Source organism: Diabrotica virgifera, chromosome 2 (genome assembly GCF_917563875.1).
Source record: "Diabrotica virgifera virgifera chromosome 2, PGI_DIABVI_V3a".
NCBI classification, from domain to species: Eukaryota; Metazoa; Arthropoda; class Insecta; order Coleoptera; family Chrysomelidae; genus Diabrotica; species Diabrotica virgifera.
Genome location: NC_065444.1, coordinates 239282242 through 239296324, shown reverse-complemented (window position 1 = coordinate 239296324; position 14083 = coordinate 239282242). Strand labels below are relative to the sequence as shown.

Sequence of the window (14083 nt, the reverse complement as noted above, 5' to 3'; positions counted from 1 at the left end):
AACATCCCGTATCTCGGAAACGAAGCATTTGCGGACATATGTCTATAAAGTAAACGGTCATTATTTTTTCATGCAGAATTACCCCTTAAAGTTTGTCGCACTTATTTAGAAACACCCTGTATTGATGAAGAACGTTGCTAGTTGTTAAAGTATCTAACTTTTTTATTATCCAACATAATCAAATAAATCAAAAAGCGAAATGTTAATAAAGCCTAAGGCTACAGTTGAGTTTTAATTTCAATATTTTATATACGCTAGAATATTCCACAGGGTGTTCCAAACTTTGAGGGAAAAACATACTATCATTGTTACACCCGGTATACAATGACACTTATCTGTTTAGCAACAATATTATTACATCGATACCTATTCTTGAAGAATAAAGCTATAACATATTAAAAAAATCACTAAAATCGGACAACAGGTTATTAAAAACAACAACAATACAGAATACCCTTTAAAGTTTGTCGCACTTATTTAGAAACACCCTGTATTGATGAAAAACGTTGCTAGTTGTTAAAGTACCTAACTTTTTTATTATCCAACATAAGCGAATGAATCAAAAAGCAAAATATTAAGATAGCTTAAGGTTACAGTTGAGTTTTAATTTCAATATTTAATATACGCTAGAATATTCCACAGGGTGTTCCAAACTTTGAGGAAAAAACACACTATCATTGTTACATCCGGTATACAATGACACTTATCTGTTTAGCAACAATATTATTACACCGATATTCTTGAAGAATAATGCTATAATATTAAAAAAATCACTAAAATCGGACTACAAGTTTAGGAAATATGAGACATTAAAAATGTCCCATTTTTAAGGTGGTGCGTTAATTTTGACGCTTAGTGTATTTCCCTTTTGATACATCTTTTAATACAAAGTTATGAATACAGAATGAAAAAAAAATAAGTAATGTTGATATATTTATTTAAGTTATTTTTTACACATAAATATAAATGTAATTACAAAAATAAAATTTTCTTGAGAATTTTTGTACATGGCCGCCGCCCACTTTATTAAAAAGTTTTATTCGATTGAGCAATGATTTTCTCATAAAATGTGTACTGCCCTTAACGAGATAACAAATTTTGGCACATATCCCGTAAATATCATTATATTCACTTTTCGCTTTTATTAAGTATTAGACATTCCAACATTTGACGTCCCTCGTATAAAGAAGCATATTTTGAAGTGAAAACTTTTATAGGTAAGCTTTATTTATTTTTTATTTAGCTTAAATGCCTCGACAACTAAGGCCATAGGCATGGTACAGTTCATATTGCAATCGCGGTGTGCAAGTACTTGGAAAGGGAAACGAGAAACGACCGTGCGCGAGTCGCGGAGAAATATTGCAACTATCTTAAATAATTCATATTGTCAATTGAAATTGTCAAATTGACGTATATTTCATACCTTCTGTCATTGACTTAGAAAAATTATATATTGCTCCACAATATTGATATGATATGCAATTATTATATAAAGGTAAATTTAATTAATTGTATTTTGCTTGCAATACTGCATTTTAATAACGGATTTTATTTACTACATACAATTGTTTACGTTTGCTAAACATAACCTGCATCTTATTTTTTTCTTCTTATTATTTTTTTGGACTATGGTCTTGACAATTATCCAGCAACCAGGACTAATATAATTGGCCAATATAATTAAAAGTGCGAATAAAAGTACAGAGCGTAGAAATAGAGGTCGCTTTGCCGAACTTGCACGGTCCCAATAGTGTAATGTGTAGTGTTTATGTTGAGTAAGTGTCTTGTTACTTAGTAAAGTTGACTTTATTGTCTTTACAAAGACATGGTAATTGAATCCGAAGTCTGCGGTCCCTCAGGTGAGTACCGATCCCACAAGGATAGAACTTATTTTTATTTATTAAATTTTTAATAAAGAATAGTTTTCAACCCAACTGGGATTCGAACTCACAATCCTTGAATCGAAAGGTAGGCTCTCTTACCACTAAGCCACAGAGGGGATAGGTAAGCTGTAAAAGGGTATATTTTTTTAAAATCGGCCAATGTATCGTAAGTTGCATACATTTGATTTTATTTGATAAGACTTTTTTAGTATTTTATAAATTATTAAGTTGCAATTATTAACATAATAGGTCTGGATCCCACGTATGAAAAAAGTTGAATAATAGCAAGCTGAAAATTTTTTAATAGTTTAAGGGTGTCTAGTCGGACAAACTTTGATGTATGGGAACACTGGAACAGGGGAAGTTTTAATTGTGGAACAGGTTAAGAATTTGGAATGTCAGACTATGAAAACGTCCCATGTATTTTGTCGGACAGAACTTCCAATTAATTTGTTACTCTTTCATTAAACTGTCCTGCAAAAATCAGACTGCTATTTATCACCAACTGGGCATTTTAATGAGTGGCACACGTAGAACATGTCAAATGACAGGAATTATGACAGGTGACAAATAGCAGTCTGATTTTTGCATGGGAGTTTAATGAAAGGGTAACAAATCAATTGGAAGTTCTGTCCGACAAAATGCATGGGACGTTTTCGTGGTCTGACGTTCCAAATGTTTAAATTGTTCCACAATTAAAACTTCCCCTGTTCCAGTGTTCCCGTACATCAAAGTTTGTCCGACTGGACACCCTTAATCTGTTAACAAATTTTCAGCTTGCTATTAATCAACTTTTTTTTCATACGCGCGATCCAGACCTATAAACTTGGCATGATTAAAGTCATAATTAGAAATAAATAGTTAACATTTTGAGGTTATTTAAAAAAATAAACAACTGAAAAAAAAAAGAAATTTGCAAGTGACTAAATACCAAAGATGTTTTCCAGGCTTCATTATAAAAGTTTTTACTTCTGTAGACACTTTTATAGTGCAACATTTTTTTTGATAACTTAATGTTTAATCTAGAAACAAATTGGTAGTTCAAATATGAGGTACTTATAAATCATTACTAGACAGTGTTTGTTATCACCACAACGTTTTTTATCATGTCTCTACCAGAGGATACAACTATATCCGTCACACATTTTGTTACCGGTAAATCTTCTCATCCGAGGGATACGTTGCTATGAAGTAGGGTTGCGCGCTAGCTTGGTATGGCACTCGTCCCATCGTAGAGTAGCTGGACGGCCTCAAAATTTGCCCCGAGGCAGTAATTTTGTGCGGCAACGTCGCTGAATACGCGGCCGCGTACGGAGGTACGGCATACACCGACGGAGCACCTTTAACACTACAGGCACAACTACTGCCGGGACCCACCACCCCAACCATGGGGTTCCCGGCAGCTATGGGACCACCCCGATACTGGTTATTGCTCATTCGTAGTCTGAAAATGCAGATGATTATAACAAGTATTGCTATGAAGGCTACTACTCCTCCGACTATGCCTATTATTAGGGTATCGTCGTTGGTTATGGGGGATTGACCGGCTTGGGCGATTTTGGGTTTGGCTTTTTCCGTCGTGGGCATCGACCATATGATTTCCGGCTCTGTCATTTTTGGATGAAGCTTAGTACCTCTAGTGAAGATGGAAGTTGAAGTTGAGGCAGTAGTGGGGGTTATTTTTCTTGGGTCGCAAGTCAGCTCATCATCACCAATTTCCACAAGAAGTTTACCTGAAAATGATAAATGTTAATAGATTGACATAATAATTTGATTAATAAATGATATACAGTATGCAGGTTGTTCAATATGTTTTGCGGTTCGATAAGAGAGGGTGTTGCTACTAGCCTATTTTTTTTTTGTTATGTTGGTACACTCTTCATATGAACGTATGTGAAGTTTTATTTCAATCTGTCCATTCATTATTTTTTAGAAGCCATTTAGTATCTCTGTGTCACAGTATTTTTTATAGTGGAAATAATCAAGTATCGTGCGGTGACTGAATTTTTATTTTTGGAAGATTTAAAGGCAAAGGAAATTTATGAACGAATATTAAGAATGTCTAAGGACTCTTCGCCTTCAATTATATTACTGTAGAAAGTGAGTTGCTCAATTTAAACGTGGTTGTTCAAGCCTTGAAGACGATCCACGTCAAAGACCCCCCAAAAACAGCAAGACCACCAGAAATCGTAGAAAAAATACAGGATATGGTATTGGAAACTTGTCGAGTAACTGAAAATGATTTAGTGGAATCCCTAGGCATCTCATTCGGCAGCGTAAGCAATATCTTGGCCGAAGTATTGGGTTTCAAAAAGCTGTGGTCACAATGGGTGCCGCATTTGCTGCCAACGGACCACAAATACATTCGAATGCGACTTTCTCAGCAATATTTAGGGCGTTTTCGAAAGGATAAAGTAGATTTTGTGCGTCGATTCATCACAATGGATGAGACTTGGTCTATCACCATGATCCTGAATCAAAACAAAAGATTAAAAAGTGGTAGAATCTGGATTTTCGGCTCCAAAACGAGTTTGTGTCCAGAAATCGACCAAGAAGATTTTAGCATCAGTTTTTGGGATTTGAGACGATTTTTTTTGTGGATTACTTGCAAACTGATAAAGCAATAAATTCTGGACATTATTGTAACCATTTAGACTAGCTGAAGGAAAAAAATCGTGAAAAAAAGATTTTAGAAAAAAAATATAAATAAAGGTTTATTGTGGTGTCTGGAAGAAAATAAATAACTAATTAATGAACAATCAGGATTTCATCCCTTAAAATCGACCACCGACAATTTAGTATACAGGGTGTCCAGAAACTCTCCTGACAAAGGAAGACCGGAGATTCCTCCGATAATTTTAAGCCAATTTAACCCAATTTGCCTAGTCCGAAAATGCTTCCTAAGGGAGCTTTGCAGATGGCGACATGTAATTCGTTATTTTTTGAAATACCACCAGAACGCTTCTATTTATAAAAATGAAAACTGGTACGCATATTTATCTGCCAAAGATAAATTGATTCCATTAATTGCGAATTTCTATTATCAGTCATAGACGTCCGTTTTGGGTAGGGCAACGGATATTTTATCGCATAACTTTTTTGTCTTTAACTTTTAAGTCTTTAACTTTTAAGCATTTTTGACACTAGGTTAAAAACTTGTGAGGTCTTATAGTATTGTTCCGTCGTGGTTGAGTTGCATGTGTGATAACCTTATAGTCCACGGAAACAATTAAATGAAATTAAAATAAATGTAAAAACAACAAACTGTCTGTCAATAATATATTTATTTCAATCGGTAAAAAGAACATGAAAATGTCTCGAAAGAGGGTTTGTTATTTTAGCGAGGGTGTGACCGCACTGGGTGCTCGCTGCGACTCTACTCAACTATACCACAAACACTAATCTGCCATTATGTGGTTCTACCATATGGCCAGACAGGCGACAATTTATTAGATCTGGTGTTTTAAAAACTGCAAAGGCATTTTACCTGAATAGGGATATATTTCGTTTCTTAAAACTTAACAGGCCCTTCTATGCGTATGGTTTGTATATTAAATGTGAATTTTAAATGGGACGTATTATTGCATTTTGAAAAAGTTATTAAAAATTAAAAATTAAAACTAGCATTTAAAAAGTAGTAATTGAAACGTGTCGCCACAGTACTAAAAGGTACTCTTGCTTTAAGTCGGTAGAATGTACCGTTTTCTAGAAAAATCAATTTGAAAATTTTTTGTTTTTTTGAATTTGAAAAAAAATTTCCAAAAAAACTATTTAGAGAAAAAACGAAAACTGGTACGTTTATTTATCTTCCAGAAATGAATGGATGTTATCAATTGCGAATTTCTAGTACTGGCCATATGCATGCGTTTTGGGTAGGTCAACGGTTATTTTATTGCATAACTTTTTTGTCTTTAATTTTTAATTTACTAGATTATTACATTATGAGATATTCTGGTACTAAAAGTTACTCTTGCTTTAAGTCGGTAAAACACCCGTCTTTTTTTGAATTATTTTTTGATTTTCAAATTTAAAAAACGACAAATTTTCAAATCGTTTTTTTTTTAGAAAACTGCAAACTAGAAGTATTCTTAAAGTGCGGTGCCAAAGTGATTATTTAATATTTAAAAGCAATAAACTATACAAAATTTGATTGATTGTTCTCTTCTACGGATGTTAATTTTTTTTCGCTAATAGCATAGACCAGGGGTGTCAAACTCAATTTTGCAGAGGGCCATATATTAAATTCAGAATGTGTCGGCGGGCCAGATTCAAGTAAAAAAAAATGTACTGAATTATTATAACATTTTATTTAATAGTATACTTATAATATACGGTTGTTAAAAATCATATCAAAGTTATAAAAGAGGGTAATTATTTTGAGCTCGAGGATCCAGATACCTGACTTCTCTTGTTTTTGACAAGCTCATTGATGTCAGGTATCATATTCGTTGTATTTATTTTAAGAATTGATTGGAGATGTTCATTTGTAAGTCTTGTGCGATGTTTGTTCTTATTTATTTTCATGACGGAAAACATCTGCTCACATAAATAGGTGCTACCAAACATGCACAGAATGCGTGCTGCATGCTTTTTTAATTCCGGGTAGTTATCCAAACTCTTGAAATATTGTGTATAAAATGTAAGTGCGTTAACCTCTTTAAATTTTTCTTTCAAAATACTGTCCGATTGAAGATCTATCAACTCCATTTGCAAATGAACTGGTGCCTGTGAAGCTTCAAAATTGAATGGATTGTTGAAAATTGGGAATTCCATTTAATTCATTTTGTGGAAGTCTTCAAAACGATTGTTGAATTCCGTGATAAGATTTTGCAGAAGTTGAGAATATTGATCCAATTTTTTTTGATCCACTGTGCCAAATGATTTTAAATGAGGGAAATGATCCAAAGTTTGATTTTTTACCTGATTTTCCCACAGCCTCAACTTTGTTTCAAAGGCTTGAATACATGAGTACATTTGAGTGACAATCAGATTTTTACCCTGTAACTTTACATTCAGATCAGTCAAGTGTTTATTCATATCTACCAAAAAGGCACAATCAACCCACCAGTCATTGTCATAATCAATTGGGTTGCCTTTTTCTAACATGAAAGCTTGAATAGGGTCACGTAATGCAAAAAATCTTTCTAAAACTACTCCTCGACTGAGCCAACGAACTTCGGTGAAATAAGGGACATCAGAAAACTTTTCGTCCAAATCTTGTAAAAACTGCCTGAACTGTCGGTGATTTAGTCCTCTGCTCCTTATAAAATTTACTATTTTAATTATAGGTTGCATGACATGGTCCATTTTTAAATGTTTGGATGCCAATGATTCCTGGTGAATTATACAGTGAAATCCCACAAAATTTCCTGATGTTTTCTGTTTTAATTTAGTTACAACGCCCGAATGTTGGCCAACCATGGCAGGAGCGCCATCCGTAGTTGTGCTGCTAAGTATATTCCAATCGAGTCCATATTCTGCCATCAAATGCTCCAATGCAGAATAAATATCATTTGCTGTTGTAGTACCTGTCAATGGAACGCACTTTAATAGTTCTTCAGTTATTTCAAAGTTACTGTTAATACCTCGTATAAAAACAGCAAGTTGAGCTGTATCAACAGTATCAGTGCTCTCATCAACAGCCAGTGAAAAGTTTGTAAATTCCTTAATTTTCTCCTTCAGTTGAAGAACCAAATTTTGAGATAAATCATTTATTCTTGAAGCAACAGTGTTTCTTGACAGCGAAATATTTTGAATTATTGACTTTTGAAATGGAAATGAAACATCGGCAACTTTCAACATACAGTCTTTAATAAAATCACCATCAGTGAAAGGTTTTGATCTCTTCGCGATTTCTAATGCAATAATAAAACTTGATTTCAGGGCATCTTCGCTCTCAGTATTAGCTTTAGTAAACATCGATTGTTGACCTTGAAGTTTAGATTTTAAAGATGACAATCTGTCCATTCTTATTTTTTCAGTGTAACAATCGAATTTTGATTTATGATTCGTATCATAGTGTCTCTTCAAGTTAAACTCCTTACAAACAGCAACTGTTTGATTGCAAATCAAACACAGTGGTTTACCTTTCCATTCTATGAAAAAATATGCATTTTCCCATTTAGACTGAAAAACTCTACGTTCACTATCAACTTTACGTTTTTGTGACATTATGCCGAAATCGTAACAAATATGGAACTCGACACAATTATGGATATCGCACACGCACGACTCAAACAAATGTACAATACCTTCTCAACCACTACTTCGCAACTGACTCACGTGACACGTCGACGCACTTCTTTTATATCGATAAGGAAGGTTCTAGTCTAGACTCGAAGCGCATGGAAGATTCTATTGTTCTCAACAAAAATAATAGGGTGTTTCCGCTAAGAGATGGTGTTACTGTCTATCTCTCTCGCTTGTCTAGGCACGCGCTGCCTTTGAAATGACTTATAAATGTAGTGTAGTGTACGCATTTTAAAACTTCCGTAGAGCAATCGGAAGTCTAAAAGCTCTAAAAAACATGATTCTTCTTTCTGTGACATATTGCGATCGCGGGCCGTATCTTTGACATGACTGGCATAGACTGATGTGAGTTTGTAAATAAATAAAAAAAATCTCTATTTCAATTTCAAGTTGTACAAAATTTCTATTTTACAAGAATTAGTTAGAGTTAACCCTTGATATCGGTTAAATACCGTTAAGTTGGTGACTTACCTTTAAGATGTTCTGGTGCTAAACATCTTATGGTAGTCATGTGTGAAGGCAACCACCTTCTTAAAGCCCTAGAACTGCAATCACAAATTATAGGGTTACTTTCTAGTCCAATCATCTTCAGATCTCCTCTTCTGTCTTCAAAACTGGCCAACAATTGGGGACTGATTGTTGTGAGTTGGCTTCCAGTGACGTCGAGGGTGATTTTGGTCGATCTGGGTACCGGGAAAAATATAGCAGGTGGAAGGGTGGTTATGGAAGTGTTCATCAAACGAATTATAACTTCGGGACCTGTAAAAGAGTAATTTAGGATACAATATATAATATATACTCACCGGTAAAATTAACCGTTCACCTTGTATTTCTTTCAATTTGCAGAAATTATCAATCTCTGACCACGTTCTATGTAGACAAGGCGAAAACGGCGGGTTCGTTAGAAAAAATATTCCCATGAGATTTTTTTGCATAATCACATTTGTGAGACACCCCAGAATAAGGTTCAAGAAGTCGCCCACGTGAAAAGTGGTCCAATTTTTTTTTACAATTTTTTTTAATCAAATTGCAAAAATCAATATTTTTGGGCCGTACAAATTTTTGTTAGATTTTTTGGATCATTCTGGACAAAAAAGGTCTCTTGTAATTTTTCTCTAAAGTTGATCGTTTTCGAGTTATAAACAATTTAAAATTGAAAAAAACGAAAAATGGCGATTTTCAAGGCTTAATAAATTGGTTCAAAGTTATTATTATGAAAGTCAGAAAGTGACTAAATCAAAGTTTAAAGCCCCCCCTACAAGATCCTGAAGAAATTTTTGTCATAAGTTTATTACTAAGCTGTTATTTTTAAGTAATAATAATGAGCGCCAGCACGTATTAGGCGGCCATCTATGGTGAGTGCAAGAGAGATGCCATTCCGGCAGTCCAATGGGGCATCTTACTCGCACTCACATTTACAGCCGCGTCAATACGCTGTTGCGGCTTATTGTTAATAATTAAAAATAACAGTTTAGTAATAAATTATTGACACAAATTTCTTCAGGATCATGTAGGGGGGTTTTTAAACTTTGATTTAGTCACTTTCTGACTTTCATAATAATAACTTTTAACCGAGTTATTAAGCGTTAAAAATGACCATTTTCGCGTTTTTCAAATTTTAAATTGCTTATAACTCGAAAACGATCAACTTTAGAGGAAAAATATAACAGACCTTTTTTATCCAGAATGGTCCAAGAAACCTAAAAAAAATTGTCCGGGCCAAAAATATTGATTTTTGCCATTTAATTAAAAAAAATGTTAAAAAAAATTTGGACCACTTTTTGCGTGGGCGACTTCTTGAACCTTATTCTGGGGTATCTCACGAATGTGATTATGCAAAAAATCTCATGGGAATATTTTTCCCAACGAACCGGCAGTGTTCGCCTTGTCTAACGAAAGATAGGGTGAAAACTACCTTTGAGGAAAGAAAACAATAAAATTTTTGAAAAAAGTCGTTTATCAAAGGATGCTTAGCAAAAATTCATGTTTAAAAATCTTCGAAGAAAATTCAAACAAATATAATTCTGAAAATCATAGTCTAATTATTAAAAAATATATGAGTATTAATAACGGGTGTTGCCGCCTCTAGCCCTTAGGACTTCTTGGAGCCGGTTCGACATGTATTCATGATATCCTGGATATCAGATTGGGAGATATTGTGATATTCCTGTACCGCAGTGGTATTGAACTCTCCGAAAGATGTGGGTGCTGAAATACTGTATGGGATGCTATCAGACGATTTCAGGAGACAGGTTCATACAACCGCAGGCCAGGTCAAGGCCGACATCGATGCACTATAATTCCAGATGACCGCTTCATTGTCAGCAAAGTGTTGAGAAACCGCTCCTGAAGTACTTACGAGTCGTTTTGAGGTGAGAAATGTTAGAAACGTACCATTAGAAGAAGACTCACTGAAAGAAATTTGCGGGCTTTCCGTCCAGCTCCCACTACACCGTAGAGATCGACTTGGTTTTCGAGAGAATATGCTGACTAGACTGTGGCGGAATGGAAGAATATACGGTTCTCAGATCAGGGCAGAATTGACCTAAGAGGTCCAGATGAACGTAATCGTGTTTACAGGCGTCAAAGTGAAAGGTTAGCTCCATGCACTATAACCGAAACAATGCATGGCTTACCGAGGAGGGTCAACATAGATTTGGTGAGGTATCTCTTACGAGGCTTGTACTGATTTTGTTGTGTTCGATAGAGGCAGTGTGAATACTCAAAGACATGTGGAAGAAGTTCTCCAAGATAATGTCATGCCTTTCGCACCGTTCATTGGTGAAAACTTTAAATTAATTCATGACAATGCACGTTGCCATACCGCCAGATTTACCCGTATCTTAATGAGATCAGTATTCAAGTTTTACCATGGCCGGCAGTTGTAAGTAACCCAGTTGAGCACATTCGGGAAAACCTCAAAATATTGGCAAGAGCAAGAGTACCGACCCGTATATCTTTCGAAGACCTCAAGATGACTGCGGTAGAAAAGTGGCACAATATCATCCCATCTGATATCCAGGATATCATGAATGGATTGCCGAACCGGTTCCATGAAGCCCTAAGGGCCAGAGGTGGCAACACCCATTATTAGTACTCATAATTTTTTTAATAAGTAGACTACGATTTTCAAAATTATGTTTGTTTGAATTTTGATATCTCTAGCTAAATCACTTTCTTTTAAAAATTTTTATTGTTTTCTTTTCCTCGAAGGCAGTTTTCATCGTATCTTTCATAAAACGTGGTCGAAGATTGATAATTTCTGCAAATTGAAAGAAATATAAGGTGGGCGGTTAATGTTGCCTGTGAGTGTATCTCTGTAACAGTTACCTTTGAGTCCAGACAATGTTCCTGAAGATATACTTCTTAATCTTGATCCTCTGATACCGATTTCTTTAAGTCTCGGATGTAATAACGATTGCAATTGGTCTTTCCCTATTGCTGGATCTTTGGTTTCTATGTTAAGTTTTTCTAACAGCGGCATGTTCTGAAGTAAACCCTGGATATCCAAGTATCCTAATTTGGGATATCCATAAACGTCCAACACTGAAAGGTTGGGAATTGCTTTAAATGCGTTCTTTTCAATTCTACCGCATTCTAGTAAAGAGTGTAGACTGAGGCATCTAAAAATTAACACAAATAAACATTCGTATGTAGGTAGCGTCATTGAGTAAGAGATTATAAATACTGGTAAAATAAAGAGAAAAAAAGCAAAGAGCGATGAAAAAGACTGAAAATGTTCGCATTACATGGGGAGACCTTGTACCCTGAAGATGTACCTCTACCATATATTGCCTATTAATGCAGGGGAGTTCGTTAAGAGGGGGGGGGGCGAAAAAATCTATCCTTAGAAAAACTCGAAATCGTCAGATTAAAATAAGGTAAGTTAAGTACATGCAAAACAGTGTATATTTCAAAAATCTGACGATTTGAGCGGGACCTAAGGAAATGGGTGAGTCCCAAGGTTTCACAAGAAAAAGAGAATATTTCGCGAAATGAATGACAGATCGAAAAACTAAAAAATACTTACTCAATATTTTTCAAAAATCTATCGAATGATACCAAACACGACTTTTTACGGAGAGGGATGGGGGTAAATTTAATATTTTAAATACGAATCCCAAGTGAGACATGGGTAAACAATGCAAAAATAGACAGTACAATAAACGCAGCGGAGATGAAGCAGCTAAGAAAAATAGCAGGAAAAACGAAATTGGACAGAATAAGAAATGAAGATATTAGACAAAGACTGAAACAGGAATCGATAATAACCAAGATACAAAAAAGAAAATTAAAATGGTATGGACACATTAACAGAATGGACCAGGGAAGACTACCAAAGCAGGTGATGGAATCGAAAAGATATGGTAAAAGAAGGAAAGGGAGGCCAAGGAAGAGATGGATAGATCAGATTATAGAAATTGAACAGCAAAAAGGAAAAACACATAAACAAATGAAAGAGTTAGCAAAGGACCACAAGAAATGGAAGAGATGGATAGAAGATGAATAAAACCTCCGACGCCCCTGAGGGGCATAAGGAGTTTCGAGAAAGAAGAAGAAGAAATACGAATCCCGCGATATTTCGCGAAATGAACATCAGATTGAAAAACTGAAAAATACAGGTATTCAATATTTTTGAAAAATCTATCGAATGGCAACAAACACGACCCCCCATGGAGGTGGGGTGGAGGGTTACTTTAAAATCTTAAATGGGAGCCCCCATTTTTATTGCAGATTTGGATTCCTTACGTAAAATAAGTAACTTTTATTCGAGACATTTTTTCGAATTACGGATAGATGGCGCTATAATCTAAAAAACGATTGTTGAAAATGGAAAATTAAACTACAAATGGACAAGTCCCCACTAAAATGGAAAACTTTACTTAACTTTTTTGGTTTTAGGACCTACTCTTCACAACCCAATAGCTCCCCAAAGCGCTCGAGTGACTGCACATTTAGCATACTTTGCTCCCCTACCATAAGAATTATGTCAAAGATTGGACAGCCACAAATAAAAGAATAGTCAGTGTGAACATGAAAATAAAGGAAAGATAGGTACCTATATAGTCATAATAAGAGTATATGCCTCCACTTAGTGCAGTAAAGGAGAGGAAAAAGATGAGTTCGAAGAAAATGGGAGACATTAATGCAAGAACTACCGGAAGAAAGAATATCAAAATAGTAGGCCTATATGGAGAAAATATCTTGAATGAGAATGGAACAAGACTGACCTATGTAACCAGAATTCGTTAAGAATATGAAATGGTTTCATTAAACATAAAGAGATACATAAATATGGGTACATAATATATGAACCTAGCTCACAATCAAAAATAAAGAATAGACTATTAAATCGTTAGACCAGAGTCAATGACCAAGATCGAAGAAACGAGAGTATATAGAGCAGCCACTCTTGGATCAGAACACCATTTGGTGAGATCAAGAATACGCATAATAACAATCACAACAGCCTAATACAAATAAAATGTAATGAGGGTGAAAACATAAAATAAAAAGGTACCTACCCCACAGATTAACTAAACGACAAGTCGACCCCTTTGCTCTATAAATTGAGACTAGCATAAAAAACCAAAGATATATAAAGAATGATAAATACAGAACTATATAAAAACATGAAAAGCCAAATGGACCTAGCAGTGGAAGAAACCATTGGAAGGGAAAATGACTAGATTACTAGATAGATTATCAAAACAAAAAACTATATTGGTTGACAACAAAGATAGAAAACCAAATAAAAGAAAAGAAGAAAGCTTACCAAAAGTGGCTGACCACAGGGACCAAGAACACAGAAGAGAATAGAGAAAGCAAATTTATGAAACAAAAACAAAAAAGAAATAAAGAGCAGAAAATACCAATTTTGGCACAAAAATATAAAGATATTTATGTCGATAGATTAGTGGGAAGCTCAAAAGCAAGGAAGGCTTGGAAAA

General features: G+C 34.9%; 1 protein-coding gene across 1 annotated transcript in view; it reads right to left on the bottom strand.

Annotated features, from left to right (window-relative positions):
- Positions 1-920: 920 nt before the first annotated feature.
- LOC114328529 (chaoptin) overlaps positions 921-14083 on the bottom strand; it is a 149754-nt gene continuing 136591 nt past the window's right edge. The window contains exons 8-10 of the mRNA XM_028277397.2: positions 11463-11755; positions 8604-8891; positions 921-3616 (exon numbers count right to left, since the gene is read on the bottom strand). Coding sequence (XP_028133198.2) covers positions 3033-3616; positions 8604-8891; positions 11463-11755 — 1165 coding nt within the window. The 3' untranslated portion in view covers positions 921-3032. The remainder of the gene's footprint in view (positions 3617-8603; positions 8892-11462; positions 11756-14083) is intronic.